At 35.9% G+C, this 17499-nt stretch overlaps 2 protein-coding genes across 6 annotated transcripts in view; one reads left to right on the plus strand and one right to left on the minus strand.

Annotated features, from left to right (window-relative positions):
- The window catches only part of IMMP1L (inner mitochondrial membrane peptidase subunit 1), a 36677-nt gene extending 21520 nt beyond the window's left edge, over positions 1–15157 (plus strand). For both annotated transcript variants that reach the window (XM_048046734.2, XM_066998239.1), the window contains exons 5-6: positions 11845–11955; positions 15073–15157. In XM_048046734.2, the coding sequence (XP_047902691.1) occupies positions 11845–11955; positions 15073–15141 (180 nt within the window). In that variant the 3' untranslated portion in view covers positions 15142–15157. The remainder of the gene's footprint in view (positions 1–11844; positions 11956–15072) is intronic.
- DNAJC24 (DnaJ heat shock protein family (Hsp40) member C24) overlaps positions 6344–17499 on the minus strand; it is a 43252-nt gene continuing 32096 nt past the window's right edge. The window contains exon 4 of one of the 4 annotated variants that reach the window (XM_066998241.1): positions 6344–8652. In XM_066998241.1, the coding sequence (XP_066854342.1) occupies positions 8423–8652 (230 nt within the window). In that variant the 3' untranslated portion in view covers positions 6344–8422. The other 3 variants (XM_066998240.1, XM_066998242.1, XM_066998243.1) reach the window with 3 other exon arrangements.

Below are 17499 nucleotides of genomic sequence, written 5' to 3' on the forward strand. Positions count from 1 at the left end.
GTTCAGGAGATGCTTACTTTATGGAAGAGGGTGTTTTCAACATAGGTATCTGCACCTTATGCTTCTAAGTTACAGCGTGTTACTCACTCAGTGATTCTGTTCGTTTTGAGGGGGAGAAGTGATACGTATCCATCCGGAGGGAATTGCCTAATGAAACCCCCTGGTTTAGTGAATCACAATGCTATGCACTTTGAATTCAAACACAAAATTCTTCAAAGCAAATAGCAGGCGCAGTTGGAGAGAGAACTTGTGCTTTGTTTTGTTGATACTTCTTTGAGAAGAATTAATCTGAGCCAGGTTTTTGAAAAAAAGATTGTAGAAACTCTGAGGAAAGGTTTTGGCTGGATCCCAAATGGCCAGAAGCGCTGCCTGGGGTGTCTAGCTGTCAGAGAAATTCAGGCACACTTTAAGTGAGCAGACTAGAAATTGTCATGAGTTTTGTTGTTTGTATTAGGCTACTAATTGCTTCTTTTAATGAGAAATCTCTGAGTGATACTTGAATGTACTAAATCAAATACGTGTAAGGTCAGAGAATTGTGTGTTATTATTACAGTGAACTGCTTAGCTTTTCCTGACTAACTTGTCTCTTGTTTTGCAGAGTGATAGTGAATGGATGCTGACATGTTTGCAAACATTACAGTAAATACGGAGTATCAGATGTCAGAAATATTATTGAATTAGGCAGTTCTTACCTCTGCTTTGTCCTTAGCTGGTGTTTGTCAACCAATAGGTATTACAAGTTAGCCAGTTATTGGCGATGCCAGATTAATGGCAATGTAACATACTCACCACAGCTAAAAGTGAAAGCACCCCTAAGCAGCAGCTGCTTGGCTTGTCACCCACAAAGGAGATTCCTTATCCTCATGCTAGCAGGACTTGGTTGGTGTGCATTGAGTGGAGGTTAGTTAGTGTTGGTCTATTCTACAGATTTTAAGCTAGTGATTTTCTGTGCTTAGAAATGCTGTTGTACATGCTCCTCATTCTGAAGCCTAAGAGATTGGTAAAATCAGATCCTGCTTCCACTCCTGTTTCATCCATGAGTACACTTCTCAGGGTGGCCTCTACCTATCCATAGAAGAATGGTGAGCTCTGTCTATAACCTGTTCTCTGTGAAGTTGCACAGATGAGATACTGTCTTGCTGCAAACAACTGAGTAGACACCTGTAGATTTAAAACAAGAAACTAACACAAACCTTCCAAACTGCAATAACAATGAGAAATAAAAAATCCCATGTAAGTTGAGTAAGTTGCTCTGAAAAGGAGTATTTCAGTAGAAAAGAAATGTCATATAGCAGTGGCAGTTATGTGAAAATCTTTATGATGGTATAAAAATACGTTCACTGCTATGCTTAGCCAAAGCAATATGTCATACAGGGAAAAACATTTTTGCCAGATTGAACTACGTGTAAGGACGTACCAAAAATCTGTCTCTGATGTAGTCGTTGTTGGGTTACAAACAGATGGAACTATGTATAAGTTAAGCATGTGTTTAGATTAAAATTCAAGTAAATTAGGAGTATCTCTACTCTGGTCCATTTATGGTACGTGATACTTCATATGTTAGAGGTTGGTGCTTATCCACAGGATAATAATGGGAGAAATCTTATATTTATATGAAAAGTAGAATAAGATTCCTTTTTTGATTAAGCTGTTATACTGTTACAAATTTAAGAAATTTATTTTTCATTGCCCTTTTACTGATATTTGGTATGGAGTATAAGCGTTAGGCTAGCAATTTTTCTGGGTTCTTCTGGGATTTTGTGCTCCATGCTGGTGTTTATAGATATCAAGTGTATTTACCATAATAAACATTTAAGAATGCATAACGTATTTTTACTGGATCAGAAGAAATGTGGTACAAACCCAAAAGTTACAAAGGTAGACAACTAATTTTTAGTAACATGGTGTTCAAACCTGATTTCAATTATTTAAAAGTCTCTGTACTGATTTATTCATTTAATTATTAAATTTAAATAATTTGGGTTAGTAAGGAAATTATTCAATCACAGTAAAACCCTGAAATGGTCTTAAATTCTTTTTCAAAGGTTCATATTCATATTTGTTTTTTTTATTTCCTGTTTTAAAGTCTAATACAGACTCGGGTTTATAATCCAGATCAAGTATCCTATTGTTATATTTGAATTTGTTTTAATGCCATTTACTTTAGCTTTAATTTCTTTAGTACCATATGTTCTTGTGCTGTAGCTCCTATTTACAAATTGAAAAAGTGAGGGGTTAATCATCAGATTAAAACAGCTTGTATGTCATAAACCACCAATATGCTAAGCCTTTGTGTCACTTAAACAAAAGTAGTACCTAATAACGTCACTTAATACAGCTAGGGTCTGTAAATAAGGAACTGCCTTTTGCAAGTCATAGCGATAAAAAGCTGAGATACAAATCCATATCTCAGCAACACTCTGCTGGTAATCAATCACAACACACCACTAATGCTGTGAGACTAGCTGATGTGGGGGAAGTGTGTTTACCTTGTGCTAAAATGAGGTTCATTGCGGAGATGGCATCTCCTCATCCTGTGGTTAACTCTAGAGCTAACATAATTCTGAAGATAATGCATCTTACTATGTTTGCAGACCACAGAAGTGGTCTTACGCAGTGCTATTAACTCTTACACGGTCCTTGTCAAATGCTGTAAGGATATTATACGGGTACTGAGAATAACGTAATGTTAATGTAAACAGCACAATATATTAATCACTCTACAGCACTACAGAATTTGGGTGCACAACTTAAGACACTGAAGAGTAAATATCCTAAATAGCAATTAAAAAAATGGATTTCTCAAAACACTGGTTCTTTTTCCTTTGTCCTTAGTGTCTTAATAGCTAGTTAACGCTCATGGTTTAGTATGTCAGTAATCTAAGTTTTAATAGTTGCTGGCTTGGAGAATGGAAACATCCTGCTTCCTTCCTGTCCCATCCCTCTTCTACTTACTTCTAGCATGCTAGAGGCAGAACATATTCTAGGGGCTGGAAAGTTACACTATAAATTAAGCAGCAGTTATGCTAAACACCTGCTGGGAAAGGAGAGCCAATTTGCTTAGTTTGCAGCTTTGTTCAGTTTGCAGATCCCTCCATATCCCAAGTACAGGGAGTTCATGACTAGAGCTAATCTCAAATCGGAGAAGTAATTTTAATTAAAATATTGACTTGTCAAAACTAAGTTATTGAGGGGAAAAGAAACTCAGAGAACACTATTAATCCTCTCACCGTATTTCCAGGTTTTCTTCTGCTCAAGTGGATTGGTATTTACCCTGAAGTTCTGTTTTTGCTATCTCAAGAACATAGGAGTGGCACCTCTGATTTGACACAGCGATGTAGCTCAGGCAGGGACCAGCAGAAACAGGCTCAGCTTAAATGCTGCTCCTTGAAGAGTCCTCGCTGAGGTGTCTTAGATCTCCTTCTCAAACATCTCTTCCTTCCCCTGTGGTCTGACCCGAGATGAGACTGCTGCACCTGCACCGCATCAGCTGCTCTGGAGGGCAGGCAGCTACGCCAGGGCAGGGGAAAGTGCTGGGACCCGGACACTTAGCCCTGGGTCTTCTGTTCAGCCAGTCCGTTCCTGAAGGAAAACCATAAAAAAAAAATCTCCTTGGCGTTGATTCAAGGCAAGGTTGTTTCAAAATCACTGATTTCTGAGTTTGCCACACTAGATGCTTTTCTTCTGTGGAATACAATCTTTGCGCTACTGCTTATGTCAGTTGGAACCCACAAGACTTTCTGATTCCATTATTCCTCTCATCCAAGTCTAGTAATAACTTCTAGGACGCTGTTCAGGATGATGAAGCCAACTAATCAAGGTCTCACTGTAGATTTTGAGGACAAGTCTGCCTATATCATGTCCATGTCTCAGTGAGGGACCAATTTCAGGACCAATTTCCTTCCTCCCCTCCATACTTATTAGCTAATGCTTTCTGACTCTCTTAAATGGCAGAGATCATGCAGACGCCTTGGATGAACTAGCAGAGATTCAGATCACTCCTAATGGAGCTGGCAGAGGATAACTTTTAAGATTCCTTAACATTGCTTATAACGTTTATAGGCTTTTGTTGGTACCAGGCTTTAGATAGATGACTTTGCACATGTATGCTTTTGCCCAAAGCACGACAGTGGTGGTAATGTGTTTTGTGTTGCAAACAGTAAGTTCCAGTTGGTGTTTGAACCAGCAGTTTTTTTGTTCTCAACTCTACACTCTAGGGTAGCTCTGTTATGTCATCTGGTTTCCAGAGAAGAAAAGAATCAAATCCTTCTTAATGATTATAGTGTAAAAAAATCTATGCAAATCGGTAAGTAAGTAATGTTTGCTGTGTATGTAATCATTTTTTTCCAAAATATCAAACTTCTGTGAATCAAGAAAGCTAACAGTAGTCTGGACTGATGATTCATGTACATATTTTGATTTTTTTTCTCAGGAGTTCCTAAATGTAGTTAGATTTGGTTTTGAAAGTTTTGGCCTATGAACATGCATTAAACCCATAAATTTCCTAACTCTAGTGGACTAAAAGCTTAGGAAATTTTTCACTATTAGAATGATTTTGTTTTCAAAAGAGAACCATTCTTTTAAAGCAAAGAGAGAGGTTGTGAAAATAGACCTGAGTATCTGCGAAGTCTGGATGTTGTTTTTGACCTTAGTATTTGCTTACAACTTTTACTAATCTTAAGTAAGACGTGGTAATATTTTTAAAAAAGGAATGATGATTTATAATTTACATTGTAATTCGCAGCAGCCGATTTTTAAAGATTAGATATTTAGCCTTTCAGGCTGATTTGGATCAGCATATTTAACAATCAGCCCTGCATCCAAATATGCAATGAGAATATTTATGGAGGTAAAGCAAACAATACATGCAAGTGTTTCAATTATTATTTAACATAATCAAAAAAGACAATATATTTTGTCTTCATTTAACTGGCACATATATTTCTGATCTGAAAATTCTGTGATCTTTCTCATAAAACAGTGAGTGCAGTAATAAAATTTTTAAGTTCCAAAATAAGTTAACACAGAAATATCAGTAACTATCTGTGCATTACATGTAGTTTAGAAGGAACAACAATGGTAAAAATAAAATAAAATAAATATATATATAATAACCAAAAAAATGCTTTGATGAATTACTGTAACAACTTCCCAAAATTTGTTTATTAAAGAACACTCAACTGGTATGCTTGCAAGATGGAGAAAAATGTCTTTCAAATTCAAATCAAGTTTATGTACCTTTGCTTCCTATATAAAGTTTACCTGTAGTATACGTTAACATTGCTACCATTGAAGATTGTGATTTTAATATTGGTTAATAATTTATTTCAAAACTTAAAGATGGACAAGTCTTCATATCTTTATATTTCTTCTATTAAACCCAATTGTTTTAGGTTTTAAACAATGGTTAGCTTAGGGAATTAATTAATAATATATTTTGTCACAGTAAATTTAATTTCTGTAGAAAAACATTAGTGTTTCATTGTTGTCATAATAATCTGGACCAAGTTCATAATATTCTCTTTTTAATATATGTGTTTAAACCAACTGAGCTAAGTACAGTATGTCTAATTCATAAGCAGCTTAAACCATTCAGTAAGTAAAAGGAAAATGCTAAAGGTAAACGGATTCTGTTATATTCTTTTAAAAAGTCTTAAATTCTAGGCAATTCAGCTTTTTAGTGATACTTAGATGACACTGATTTAGGATCACCTATGCTTTCTAATGTGGTTGCTACCATTTCATAGCTTTTTCCAGCACAGAAAAGAGAAATGTAAAAGCGTATACTGATTTTAAAAACATTGTGCTGATTAATATTGCTGGGTTTTATATAACTGGCAGCTTTAATATAAAGACCATTTTTTATAAGTATAGAGAAATGGTGCATTTGGATCATTAAAAAAGAGTATCTGCTAAGCTTTAGTCACTCTTGGTTTTGAATTAATAAAGGATTAAGGAGTAGTTATGTGAGACTTTAAGTATCGAGTGAGAAAACACAACTCTTGCATTTCTGTGGTATATGTTTTATCCTAAATAGATGCAATTTACTTAAATAAGGCAATTTAATCAGTATTTCGTAAATTTGTCATTTGATATTGTAGATTCTTTCATCATATTTCACTTTAATCAAGAAAGGTAACACCTGTGGTTTATTCACAAAAGCTTCTTTTGTTAAATGAACACCCGCAGGCCATGAAGCAATTACATTTGTTGCTTGTACCAAAGTGGGAGGCACTTAAATAGACCTTAGTAGGGATAGATGAGAACTTACAGACTTTATTCTTTTGTCCAGCACTGAGATTAGTTCTTATCATAGCTCAAGAAGGAAGCCTCTGAACTGAAAAGAAAAGATGGGAATGATTTAGTTCTTCTTAACTTTAAAACTTTGATATTGCTGGAGGTGATGTGAATACCTGTGACTTTGCAAGAGTTCAAACTTCATCTACTCCCAGCTGATTGTACACACCGACGTTCTTTGACAAACCCAGACCGCTCAGAATTCCAAAAGGAGAGACTGCACGTTTAGAATTCACTTCTTTATTACAAATCTGGTTATCCGTCTTTAGTACCCCCCAAAATACCCCTCCCAAACCAAAAAGAAAAACCACAAAAAACATAATTTCATTTAGATTTTTATTTGTCTGTTTGTTTGTTTCGAGGCAGATGATTTCATCTCTGCTAATCTTATTTTTAGTATATTGGTTTTCTGCTATCACAGTAAACACAGTGCAGCCATCTCATCTCCTGACTCTGAAGTCGGTGAGATTACTCAAAGAACAACATTTGGTGTCATGAAAAATCACAGAAAGTATAATTCATTGACTATTTAACTATACCACTAAGTAAATGACAACAGCCTTGCAAATTTAGCAACGATGTAGAAGTGAATGATACTTATTTATCTGAGCTGAAACAGAGTAAGCTACGAATAAAAGGTGTTCTGAATGATTATTTTGCTCTTCTGGTCTATCTGCTCCTGTACTAGAGCCCTTACAGCCTTGGAAGGGAGAAGAGGCATGTGTTTCATCAGCGTCTGCATTCGCATGCATATAAGCTGCACCTCACATAACCGGTTCTCCCTTAGAACTGTTGTTCCTGGAAAATAAATCCTCAGATAATCTGCACAAAACCAGAGGCACAAGGGTTACTGAGAGTCTGTAGAAGATCAGAGGCAGCATGTTTTTGGATGAACCTGCGCTGTTGTGGAATTGTTGTTTTTATATGAGAGATACTATTTAGTTATGTGAAAATTCAGTTGTTAGGGTTGTGAGAGTTCTACTTCTCAGAGCTAGCCTACATGTTAAGAAGAACTAAAATACTGCCCAGCTAAGCCAAATGCTTTTGGCAATGTTGTCTTTTCAAAAACCATTACTTTATTCACAACCTTGTGGCGCGTAGTAATGATAACTGATTTCAGTTGTGCTTCTTAGATAGTCATTCCCTCTAAGAGAGTGGTCCATCACTTAGAGATATCAAAATGCAACATCACTGTGAATTGTCAAGCAAGTGGCTTTCCCATTGCCAAAAAAAAAAAAAAAAAAAAACCTCAGTAGCAGCCTATCAGTGTACAAAACCAAAAACATGTTTTCCATATTTTTTTTTTTACACATATATCTTATTTTCAGTTACTCTGCTTAGATAGCTTTGATATGTTTCGTACGCAGATCCTGATTCTATAAAGGCTGATACTCAGAATTAACTTTATACAATGTGAATAGTCCCAATGAAATCAGTGATGTGGTCTAGAAATAGCTTGGTGCATAAACCCTTGAAGGATTCTGGCTTTAGCCTTTACTTCAAAGGGGTGTAAACAGCTTTTTTTTTTTTAATTTTAATTAATAATTATGGCCTGTCACCAGTATTTGGTTTAACGTTTTCATGTAATTTGTGTGATTTTTACTGCTTGTCTTAATTCTAGGTTGTAGCGAAGTGCCTAGATGATGGACAAGCACTATACAAAGGTATTATACTGTATTATTTCTAGATGAATCATACATTGTGACAATACTCTTTATGACAGATTTAGAGGTATAGGGTCCTTTCCATGGAGAACATAGTTACCAGAAGCGGTGAATTTCAGGATATAGGAGCATACATTATTGCAAATATTCTAGCTGGAATGCAAACTATGAACATTTTGTTTAGACAACCAAGTAATTAGTAGTAGTATTAGAAGTAGTAAGTGATGATACACCACAGGTGGCAAAAGCATTTTTTTTTTAATGCGTTAGGAGTATGGAAGACAGATGAGAAGGTCTGTAAGTGTTTAGATACTGTTGCATTATGAGTGGGTCCTTATTTCTTTCACATGGTAACAGATGAGCTTCATGTCCTGCTTATGAATCAGGGAAAGTGAAAAAGCACAGGAACTGGTCAAGTAGAACAGAGGCTGGTAGTGTCCTGTTCGTAAAGCAGTAGTATTTTACAAGAAGTGATGTGTTTTCAGAAGTGTGAAGTGCTTGCTTCTTTGTTTCATAAAAAAAAAATCTTCCTTTTGTAGTAATTCATGTTTCTCCTTTTTACGTATTTGCTGATACAGACAATCCTTCAAAATGATAGTAGTTTGATGTGTGACTTGTAATTCTGGAAGGTGTTGGGTAGGAGACATTGCACTGGAAAGGTCAGAATGCTGCTTTACATCGCAGTATGCATCTGAAAAACAGTGAATGCTTTTGGTGGCCATGGTGAAGATAAATATCCAGTTGACCTAACAATTGCTGCTGGCCATTCTAGATAGGCTGTATATCACAGAATTTTTGAGGAAAATAGGAACGCCAGTAAATTCTCAAAAAGAGACCTACCAAAATGTTAGTCCCCAACACACGGAAATGCATGGAAATGCATGTGCTATGCAGGTCATTTGAATCTGGATAGATTTTTTTTTTTAAATTGACTTCTTGTTAGTAATTTTGTTTGTCATGCTGCTTGGGTAGAATCCTTTTCCTTTAGATTGCTTTTAAATTACAATGGCTGTTGATGCCAGCTGTGCATTTGTGGACTTAGTTTTGTTCATGCGTTGCTACTACATGTCCTTTAGCAGGTTTATTCTTGTAGGGGGGGGAAGATGTATTAGGTATTCCTTTACAGTCCAACAATTAAAATACTTTAAAAAATGTTATGCCTCCCTTTGATGTTATAGTTCAATCTCATTGCTCTTTAGTGGGATCAGAATAGTTATTTAAAATAACATTTTATTTTTAAAAAGATCTATGCATGTATTAATTTTTCATGATTACGGTGAATCTACTTCCTACGTCAAGGCTGGCTAGGTAGCAGCAACATGGTTTCTATGTACTGGTATATTTTCTTTGAGGTGCATGTTAATGACAGCCCTAAATGTAGTTTTTTGATAGAGACTTCGTAACTTCTGTTAGCTCTGACAGGAGGAAAATGGTACTACAGAGAACTTTGAGATGCTTGGCAGGTTGCAGCTTTTAATTAGGCATTAAAAATTAGTCAGGCTTGATTTGCATCTCCTGCATAAAAGGAGAGTTCTTGTTACGCTCAGTTGAAAGGTACGAAATTACTCTGGACATCCTTATCAGAGATAAGAGGAAGAAAGGAGGAAACCCAAGAGTCTTTCTCATTGTCCCAGGGAAGCCATCTACCAATCTGTAACTTGGGATATAATAGCTCTAAACAGAACTTTTTGTCCTGCAAACATAGTTGGGGTCCTTTAAGGCTGCCCTATAATGGGCAAATCAACCAAACCCTTCCAGCTCCAACACTGATGCTAGGAGGAGGGCAAAAGTCATCTAGCTGAAACCAACTGGTCTTCCAAGAGAAAACTCTCCCATGCACATACCAGCAATCATAGAATGGCTTGGGTTGGAAGGGACCTTGAAGATCACCCAGTCCCAAACCCCTGCCATAGGCAGGGACGCCACCCACTAGATCAGGTTGGCCGAGGCCCCATCCAACCTGGCCTTGAACACCTCCAGGAATGAGGCATCCCCAGCTTCTCTGGGCAACCTGTTCCAGTGCCTCTGTACCCTTACAGTGAAGAATTGCTTCCTAATATCTAGTCTAAATTTATTCTCTGTTCGTTTAAGGCCATTGCCCCTTGTCCTATCATTATCTACCTGAGTAAAGAATCATTGATCCTGTTTACAAGACCCCTTTAAGTCCTGAAATCTGATAAGCCTACACAGTAACAAAGGTATAAGCAGGTTTCAAAAGGGTTTAGACATATTCCTTGCCAACAGCTCCACATACAGATTCTAAAAGGAGCAGGCAGGAATATAACCTCTGACATGCCTAGTACACCTATCCTGGACAGCTGCGAGATGATGGGCAGGCTCCCGTACGCTTCCCATGATAAGCAGTTCTTTTTGATAGAGACAAACTATTGGTTCTTCACCTGTATGTTATTACATTTGCCACAGCTCAACAAAAGGACGGTTGGGTAGGTTGCCACTCTTGGTTCCTGGTCTGGTAACAGCCAGGCAGGAACATGACCAAGCAGCGAAGCCTAAAAAGGCTGACCTAAAGACAAGGTTGGCATCAGGCGTTACCTGGCCAAATACCCGTAAGTACTGACAATTGCACTTCAACTGCATTTCCTTCAAACACTTACCTGGGTGACTCAGTCTTAATGGTTTACATCCAGACTTCACTACAGTGGTGTTTTATTCTGTTTAGTCTGTTATCCTAGAATTCTGTGTATGTAAACTACTGTATGAGTCCATGGGTCTTGTTTCTAAAATATTAATGTTTACACTGCTCAGACTGAGTTTTGTTTGAAATCTGGGATTTTTTTTTTATGTTTCTCTATTTTTTGTTCTGAATTTCTGGCATAGTAACCTTTCAACTATGTATTTGGTTTTGGAAAAAAAGTATATTGCCTTAGAGTCCATGTTAAGTGTTACCTAGATTGAGAGTATGTTACTGCTTTAGTTTTTCAGCCTGCTTTAGAATTTCAAAACAAAAACAGACTAGAAAGACAATTACTAAACATTTTACTTGGTAACCTGTAAGAGGTTATCTATATCTATTTTTTTAGTCAAAATAGTGTCACATATTCCAAGCAAAAATCTTAATTTAAGATACACAGTAGCAACTTTTTCCACTTAAGAAAACTCTGCACTCTTATTTAACTAATACAGCCATGTTGCTATTCCTCATTTTGTCACTCATTTAGTCACTGAATGCCATGAATCTACGGTATGTTTTATAGTTAATGCATAATATATATAGGTAATGAAAGGTCTTTGTCATATAGTATAAGGTCACCGTCATTAATTTTCAAATTATAAAAAGGGATTTGCTGTTTTGTGATCATCATTATTGCAATATAATGTGTTGTGGATTCTGCCTGCACATAGAATGAACTGTGATCTTAATTAGAACTTTGACAAGCCTACTCCGATAAAATGATGAGATTATTCGTAATTGATGTCACAATCAATTACCAGTTAGTTCATCATGAATCTACTAACAGGTCTAGCCTTGGTGCTGGCCCCAGGATGTTGATGAGTGTGTGGCTGCCCTGTTCATGCTGTTACTGCGACAGGAGGGCAGATTTTCAGTCAACATCCTAATGACCTCTTTTGAAGTCTATTAAATTAATGACCCTGTCACATTGGTCTAACCTCTTACATCTTCATTTTGGATTTTTTGTTGCAAACCATTGTTTTTTGAGCACATGATAAAACAGATACTTTGGAGCACTCCCTCTCATCCCTCCAAATCTGGCACTGTCTTATTAGATTCAATAAAAAATTAGTTCATTATAAAGTCATGAAATATAGTATACAGAAATTAGACAACATAAGGCAAACAATACTTAACACCATTTTATTCTGTTTTCCTTTTACATTTCAATTCAATCCTGCTTTATCATAGGTGCCTAAAGGACACGTTTGGTTAGAAGGTGATAATCTCAGGAATTCTACTGATTCCAGGTGCTATGGACCTGTTCCTTATGGACTGATAAGAGGACGCATTTGTTTTAAGGTATTTACAGTATCAAAAATATTTGAATTAATACTTTTGTAATGCCTGTATATTAGGCATTAACATTTGCTGCCTTAACTGTCTAGCCAAAGCAAATGTGAAAGAGAGCTCAAACACATCAGACACTTCCGTAAAATGATATTTCAATAATATTTTGGTCAATGTTTAGTAAGAATTTTTGAGGCGAAATTTGTGTTTTTTTTTCTTAAGAACAATTCTTTGAGCAGTCAATGCCTCTGAAAACTGAATTATTTTGCAAGCAAACAAACCTTATACAAACATAGAGACACACAAACTGCTGCATGAAAAATACACTGCATCCTTACTTTGGTTCTTGCTTTTGCAAAATGGTAGAAAAGGGCAGCTTCATATTTCACTGTTGTTGTAATTTGAGAAATCCAGTTCCATAGTGGAAAATATAAAGATGGAAGAAAATGTTATTGTTCTAGGACTTGCAAACACAATTTAGACATGTGCACTGGCCTTGGTGCTTTTTAATGTGTGAAAAATCCTTAACGGTAAAGTCAAATCTGTGCTACTGCAATTGTCCTCCACTTCGTTAAAACAAAAAAGCTTTGATTAATGCTGTATTATATAAACCTCTATGGCTCCTCCTCCTGTTTCAATAATTCTACAGCTTTATTTCATACTAAATTACCTTTTCATATTATCTCTGCATTATTAATTTACTCATTTACCAAAAAGAAGCAGCTAAGACAACTTCGTTTCCATAAAAAGTTTAAGAAACAAGGGAGAATGTACTATAGAGTTATGCACCAGCTTTTCAAAAGCTAAAGTGGAGGCACTCAGAACAATGAAAAATGGTTTTGAAAACTGTTCTCCATATATAGCAACACAACCATAAGTTTAATTTAGCACAGCTGTATTACACGCACAAAGGAGATCAAATATACAAACTTTGTTAAATTAGAAAGATGTGTTAGTTTTTAGGAACACAACTTAGGACTTTTCAAATCAACCAACCAAACAACAACAACAAAACGCAATCTTGCATCTCTTGACCATGATCACTAATTGCTTACTAAACCTGAAATATGTCCCTCTTACCACCACTAAGTTTTGCCTGACCTCTGTTCTTTATGGATAGCATTTGCTTTGAATTTTACCCTAGTGTTCACTGAGGGTTTCTTGTTCCATCTTTGTATTGTTTGCCGTACCATGTACACCAGAGCAAAAAATGCTAATTCTAAATAGAGCTGTTTCTGTGATTCAAGTTTTAGCTTGTATTATTAACTGGTAGAATACAGATGATGCTAATATACTGACAACCCTTTTAATTGGAATCTGGTATTAATCATAAAAATAAACAAACTAAAACACCACCTCTAATTGATGGGTTAGGACCGGAAAAATGGTGTTTACTACTTTAAGGAAACTGTTAGCAAATAACGTATATATTAATAATCTAAGAATGTGGACAGCCATAATTTTTCACAGTATACCTCCACAGTAATAGATTTGCATTCAGCTTGTAGCTGTAGATTTGCATTCAGCTCTACCAAGCAAGATGTTTTAAATACTTTAATGAGGTGACTGACAGGACTGACCTCTAAGCTGAGGAAGCAATAAGCTTCTAAAAACGAATGGAATTTACACTAAAGATGTTACATATTGAAGAAGTACTTCAGAACTCCAGAATATTGTCTGTTTAAAAAGATGGTATGCAATCAGTTGATACTTCATCAAAATAATTTTTTAAACCATATTTTACAGCAGTTATTTTATGATGATGTATAGGCTAGTGATTATTAACATTTTAATGAGATTTATTTTATTTAAAAAATTACCTTTTTTGAGATCTAATTTTATTTTTTTGAGATCTCATTTTTAATGAGATATGGTACCTACAAGAGCAAAAAGATGACTTTATTCTTCAAAAGACTGTTTACAGTTTGAGTTGTTTATGCTAATTCACATCAGATTACAGTATCTAGCTATGGTATGTTGCTATCAGTCATTACAATGAAAGGCTGCAGCATACAACTTTTCTATGTGGGGGTAGTTAACTAGTAGACCACTGGCCAAGAAAACCATCTTTTAAATGTAGTCTGTTAGAGGTTTGACTTCTCTTTCATGAAAAATCTCCTACTGTCTTGAAAATCAGGTCTTATGTGGTTTTCTCTTACACTGGAGTTAGGAGAAGCAGATACAACAGTGCCTTTGAATGCTAAATTACATTTTTAGTAACTGATGCAGAGACCTATTAACAAGAGAGTTGTTGCCAATCTAACTTGGAAGTAAGGGATTTCAACACAAGAGAATATGTGTTACATTTGTTTAGGCAATCTGTTCTTGGCAAAACATAGATAAACTTAAGAAAGAATTAACATTTACCTGTGAAGTTTAGACCTAAAATTCTCAATGTTGTTGCACCAGTTTTTAACCCAAACGGAAGTAATGATATTTGAATACACTTCCCCTTTTTCTCCCTGCAAGCACATCAGCTGCCACTTAGACAGCCAAGCTCATACCATAAAAAGACCTCAAATATAAGAATCTGCAAATTCGGTAGAACCCCACTGAGGGGAGGACTCCCCTCTTTGATAGAACTCATGCTTCATCCTGTCCTAAGTAGGATATTCTATGCATTCCCTGGACATATGCTTCGTGTCAAAAATAGGCCTACCAAGCAAGTATCTTCAAAAGAGCTAGTTAGCCCCATTTATGCCCCATCCATCAGATCAGATCTATGTAGGCCAAACCGAAGAGGGCAAAAGGAAACAGCCGCTAATTGGACTAGCCAGTTTGAACCAACAAGTCAGAGTCAACTTCTGTCATAACTTGAAGACTTGAAGCTTACCTATAAATCCATAGATATTTTTTCCCCCCCCATGGTTTAGTGTTTGCACTGAACTATTTGTTGTATAAATTAGTGTTGTCTACAGCTGCTATAAAATTATGATTCCTCCTCATATATGATATATATTAATCCTAGTAAAGAAAACATATACGTAAGAAAAGTTTCAATCCTTGTGCTATAGCCTCCCAATCAAAAAGCTGAAAAATGGTGCAGTTTATGAAAAGCTTACAACACTAACAAATGAAAATATTGAACTCCGGGTTGGGATTAAAATTTCCTGTTACTTCATTTTACAGATATGGCCTCTGAATGACTTTGGATTTCTACGTGCAAGCCCCAATGGCCATAGATTTCTTGATGATTAAAAGAATGAAGTGTCTATTACCAGCTTCCATATTATTTTATACTGAAATAAATTGAATTATTTTTGTTTAGAATAGACACAAGTATTACTTGACAAAGATGTCTCTTTCTGAGATTACATCTACCTTGGAAGCAGGAATGATACACTGCTGTCATCATCAAAAATGACATGCCTCTTACTCTGTTTCCTCTGGCTATTCACAGTAAGTGCTTGGATTTATTTGAAGTTTTGCGTTTTCTTACAAAATAAAGTTTACACTGACTGACAACAAGGGATGAAGAAGGCAGTGCACTATTATCACACATCTAGAAACACACATAAGTTACATCTACATTCATAAGTATTGTGGCATACTAGGATTGAAACAAAAGAGTAACAACTGGCTTCAGGATCTGCTGTCCATTTACTCAAATGTGGTTTGTAGGATTTTCCTCAACTAGTTTGAGCCAGTATATTTCCAGAAGGGGTTAAAGCACAAATTCCTGGTTAGTTTTCATCTAAGGAATGAAGACTGCATTCATTCAGATGATGGATAGAGTCAATTCTAAAGTGTACTACTGGTCAAAATTGAAAAGTTAACGTAGATGCACTGTATAGTACAGTGAATGGGCAGTGTACTTGCTACTTGGTACAGTGCCTGCTAGATCTGCAAATCTGTCACCTCTTTCTAAGGCTTAGTCCTTTAAAGATTTTAAAGGTGACTAAAATATTTAGCACAGAAATAGAAAATGTTCGTTTTTCCCATTAATGTGCTTTATTCCTCATTATGTTCAAAACATTCTCATATGTATGCCTCCTGATTAAATTTTGTCACCTGAGCCTTCAAAAGGATTTAACTTAAGAGGTAGGGCCCAACCTGCAGCTGATAGAGACTGAAAGAAGCTACTTTGCTGTTTGCTGGGAAAGAAAGATCATTTAGATCATGAGATATAGTCCAGTTGTACAAAACAGCGTTCTGTTCTGGTTCTTTTTTACTAAATTGCTCTTTAGTTGAAAAAGAAGAAAAAAAAAACAAGCACCATGTCCTCAGAGCTATATTATTAAATAAGTAAATAGGCATATTTCTTCTCTTAATGCCTGCCTGAACTTGTTCTTGCAGCACCCCCCTTTTCTTTAACATACATCTCTTAGCAGACACTGTCCTGTTTGTCCAACGTTTTTAAAGTTTGTAACTCAATGTGCACGATGGAACAATCATTGAAGGATTTCAATAACAAGTGAGCATGTGTCACAACAAACCAAAGATACGTCTTTGGTTTCACTCTCGGAGACTGCATAATTCCCACCACATCGGCATGAAAGAGTGTAACATTGTTCATCTGCCAAAAAAAAAAAAAAGAAAAAAACCTTTAGTGCTCAAGATGAATCAAGAATTTATTTTGGATTATTCTTCACAGAGCTGCTCTTGAAAAGAAAGCAGTTTGTGTGTGACCTCTCACTGCTGTATTGTGAATGTCAATATCTGTGCTACCTTTTGTTGTTCAAGCAATAGGTATATTCTTAAAGTTTTTTTCTGTGACTGTGAGACAATCTTAATGCCAAACAGCTAAGGTCAGTGTACTCTTTAAAAGAGAAAATAATAAAAAGGAGCACATCAGTGAAACAGACACACATTAAAAGGGCTACATCAGTGAATACTTGAGAATGAGACCTTGATTCTGACTAAGTACCAAAATCTTTAGAGAACAATTAAGATCAAATTGAGGAGTGTTAGTCATACAGATATCAAACATGATTCCAGAACAAACTGCTAACTCAGAAAAGAAACATAAAACAGAAGAAACAAAAGTGGTTAGGATTTCTCCCAACTTAACAAAAAAGGATTAAGAAAAAAATCAACCATTACTCCAAAAAGCAAGTAAATGATAAAGGCTAGAGTAACATGAAGGAGAAAAGTAACACACTGTCAGGTAGAAAAATCAGGTAGAAAAAAAAATTAACTCTGCAATCACAGAAAGAGCAAGAAGATGCATGAGATGTTCTGGGAGAATCCAGAAAGGTGAATTCTCTCTACAAAGAGAGACGTAGGTGAAAAGTGGTCCTGCAAATTCTCTATGCCTAAAGAGGAGAGAAGAAGGAGGAAAAAAAAATAAAAAGAGGGAATGCAAAATAAGTATCACAAAGTCAAGTCCCAATTCCAACTCAACAGTGCTATTTTCAGTAGACTTTCAGAATACAGTATTGACTGGAACTAACAGAAATAGAAATATAGCAGGTGACCACAGAGAACAGAGCAACTAAATCTGAGGAAAATGTAAATAAGGGGAGAGGAAAGGTTAAAAGTAAAATAAGACAACATAATGGTATGAGACACAGAAAAAACAGAAAGCATTTCAAATGACAATGAAAGGCACTGAGA

Source organism: Anser cygnoides, chromosome 5 (genome assembly GCF_040182565.1).
Source record: "Anser cygnoides isolate HZ-2024a breed goose chromosome 5, Taihu_goose_T2T_genome, whole genome shotgun sequence".
NCBI lineage: Eukaryota > Metazoa > Chordata > Aves > Anseriformes > Anatidae > Anser > Anser cygnoides.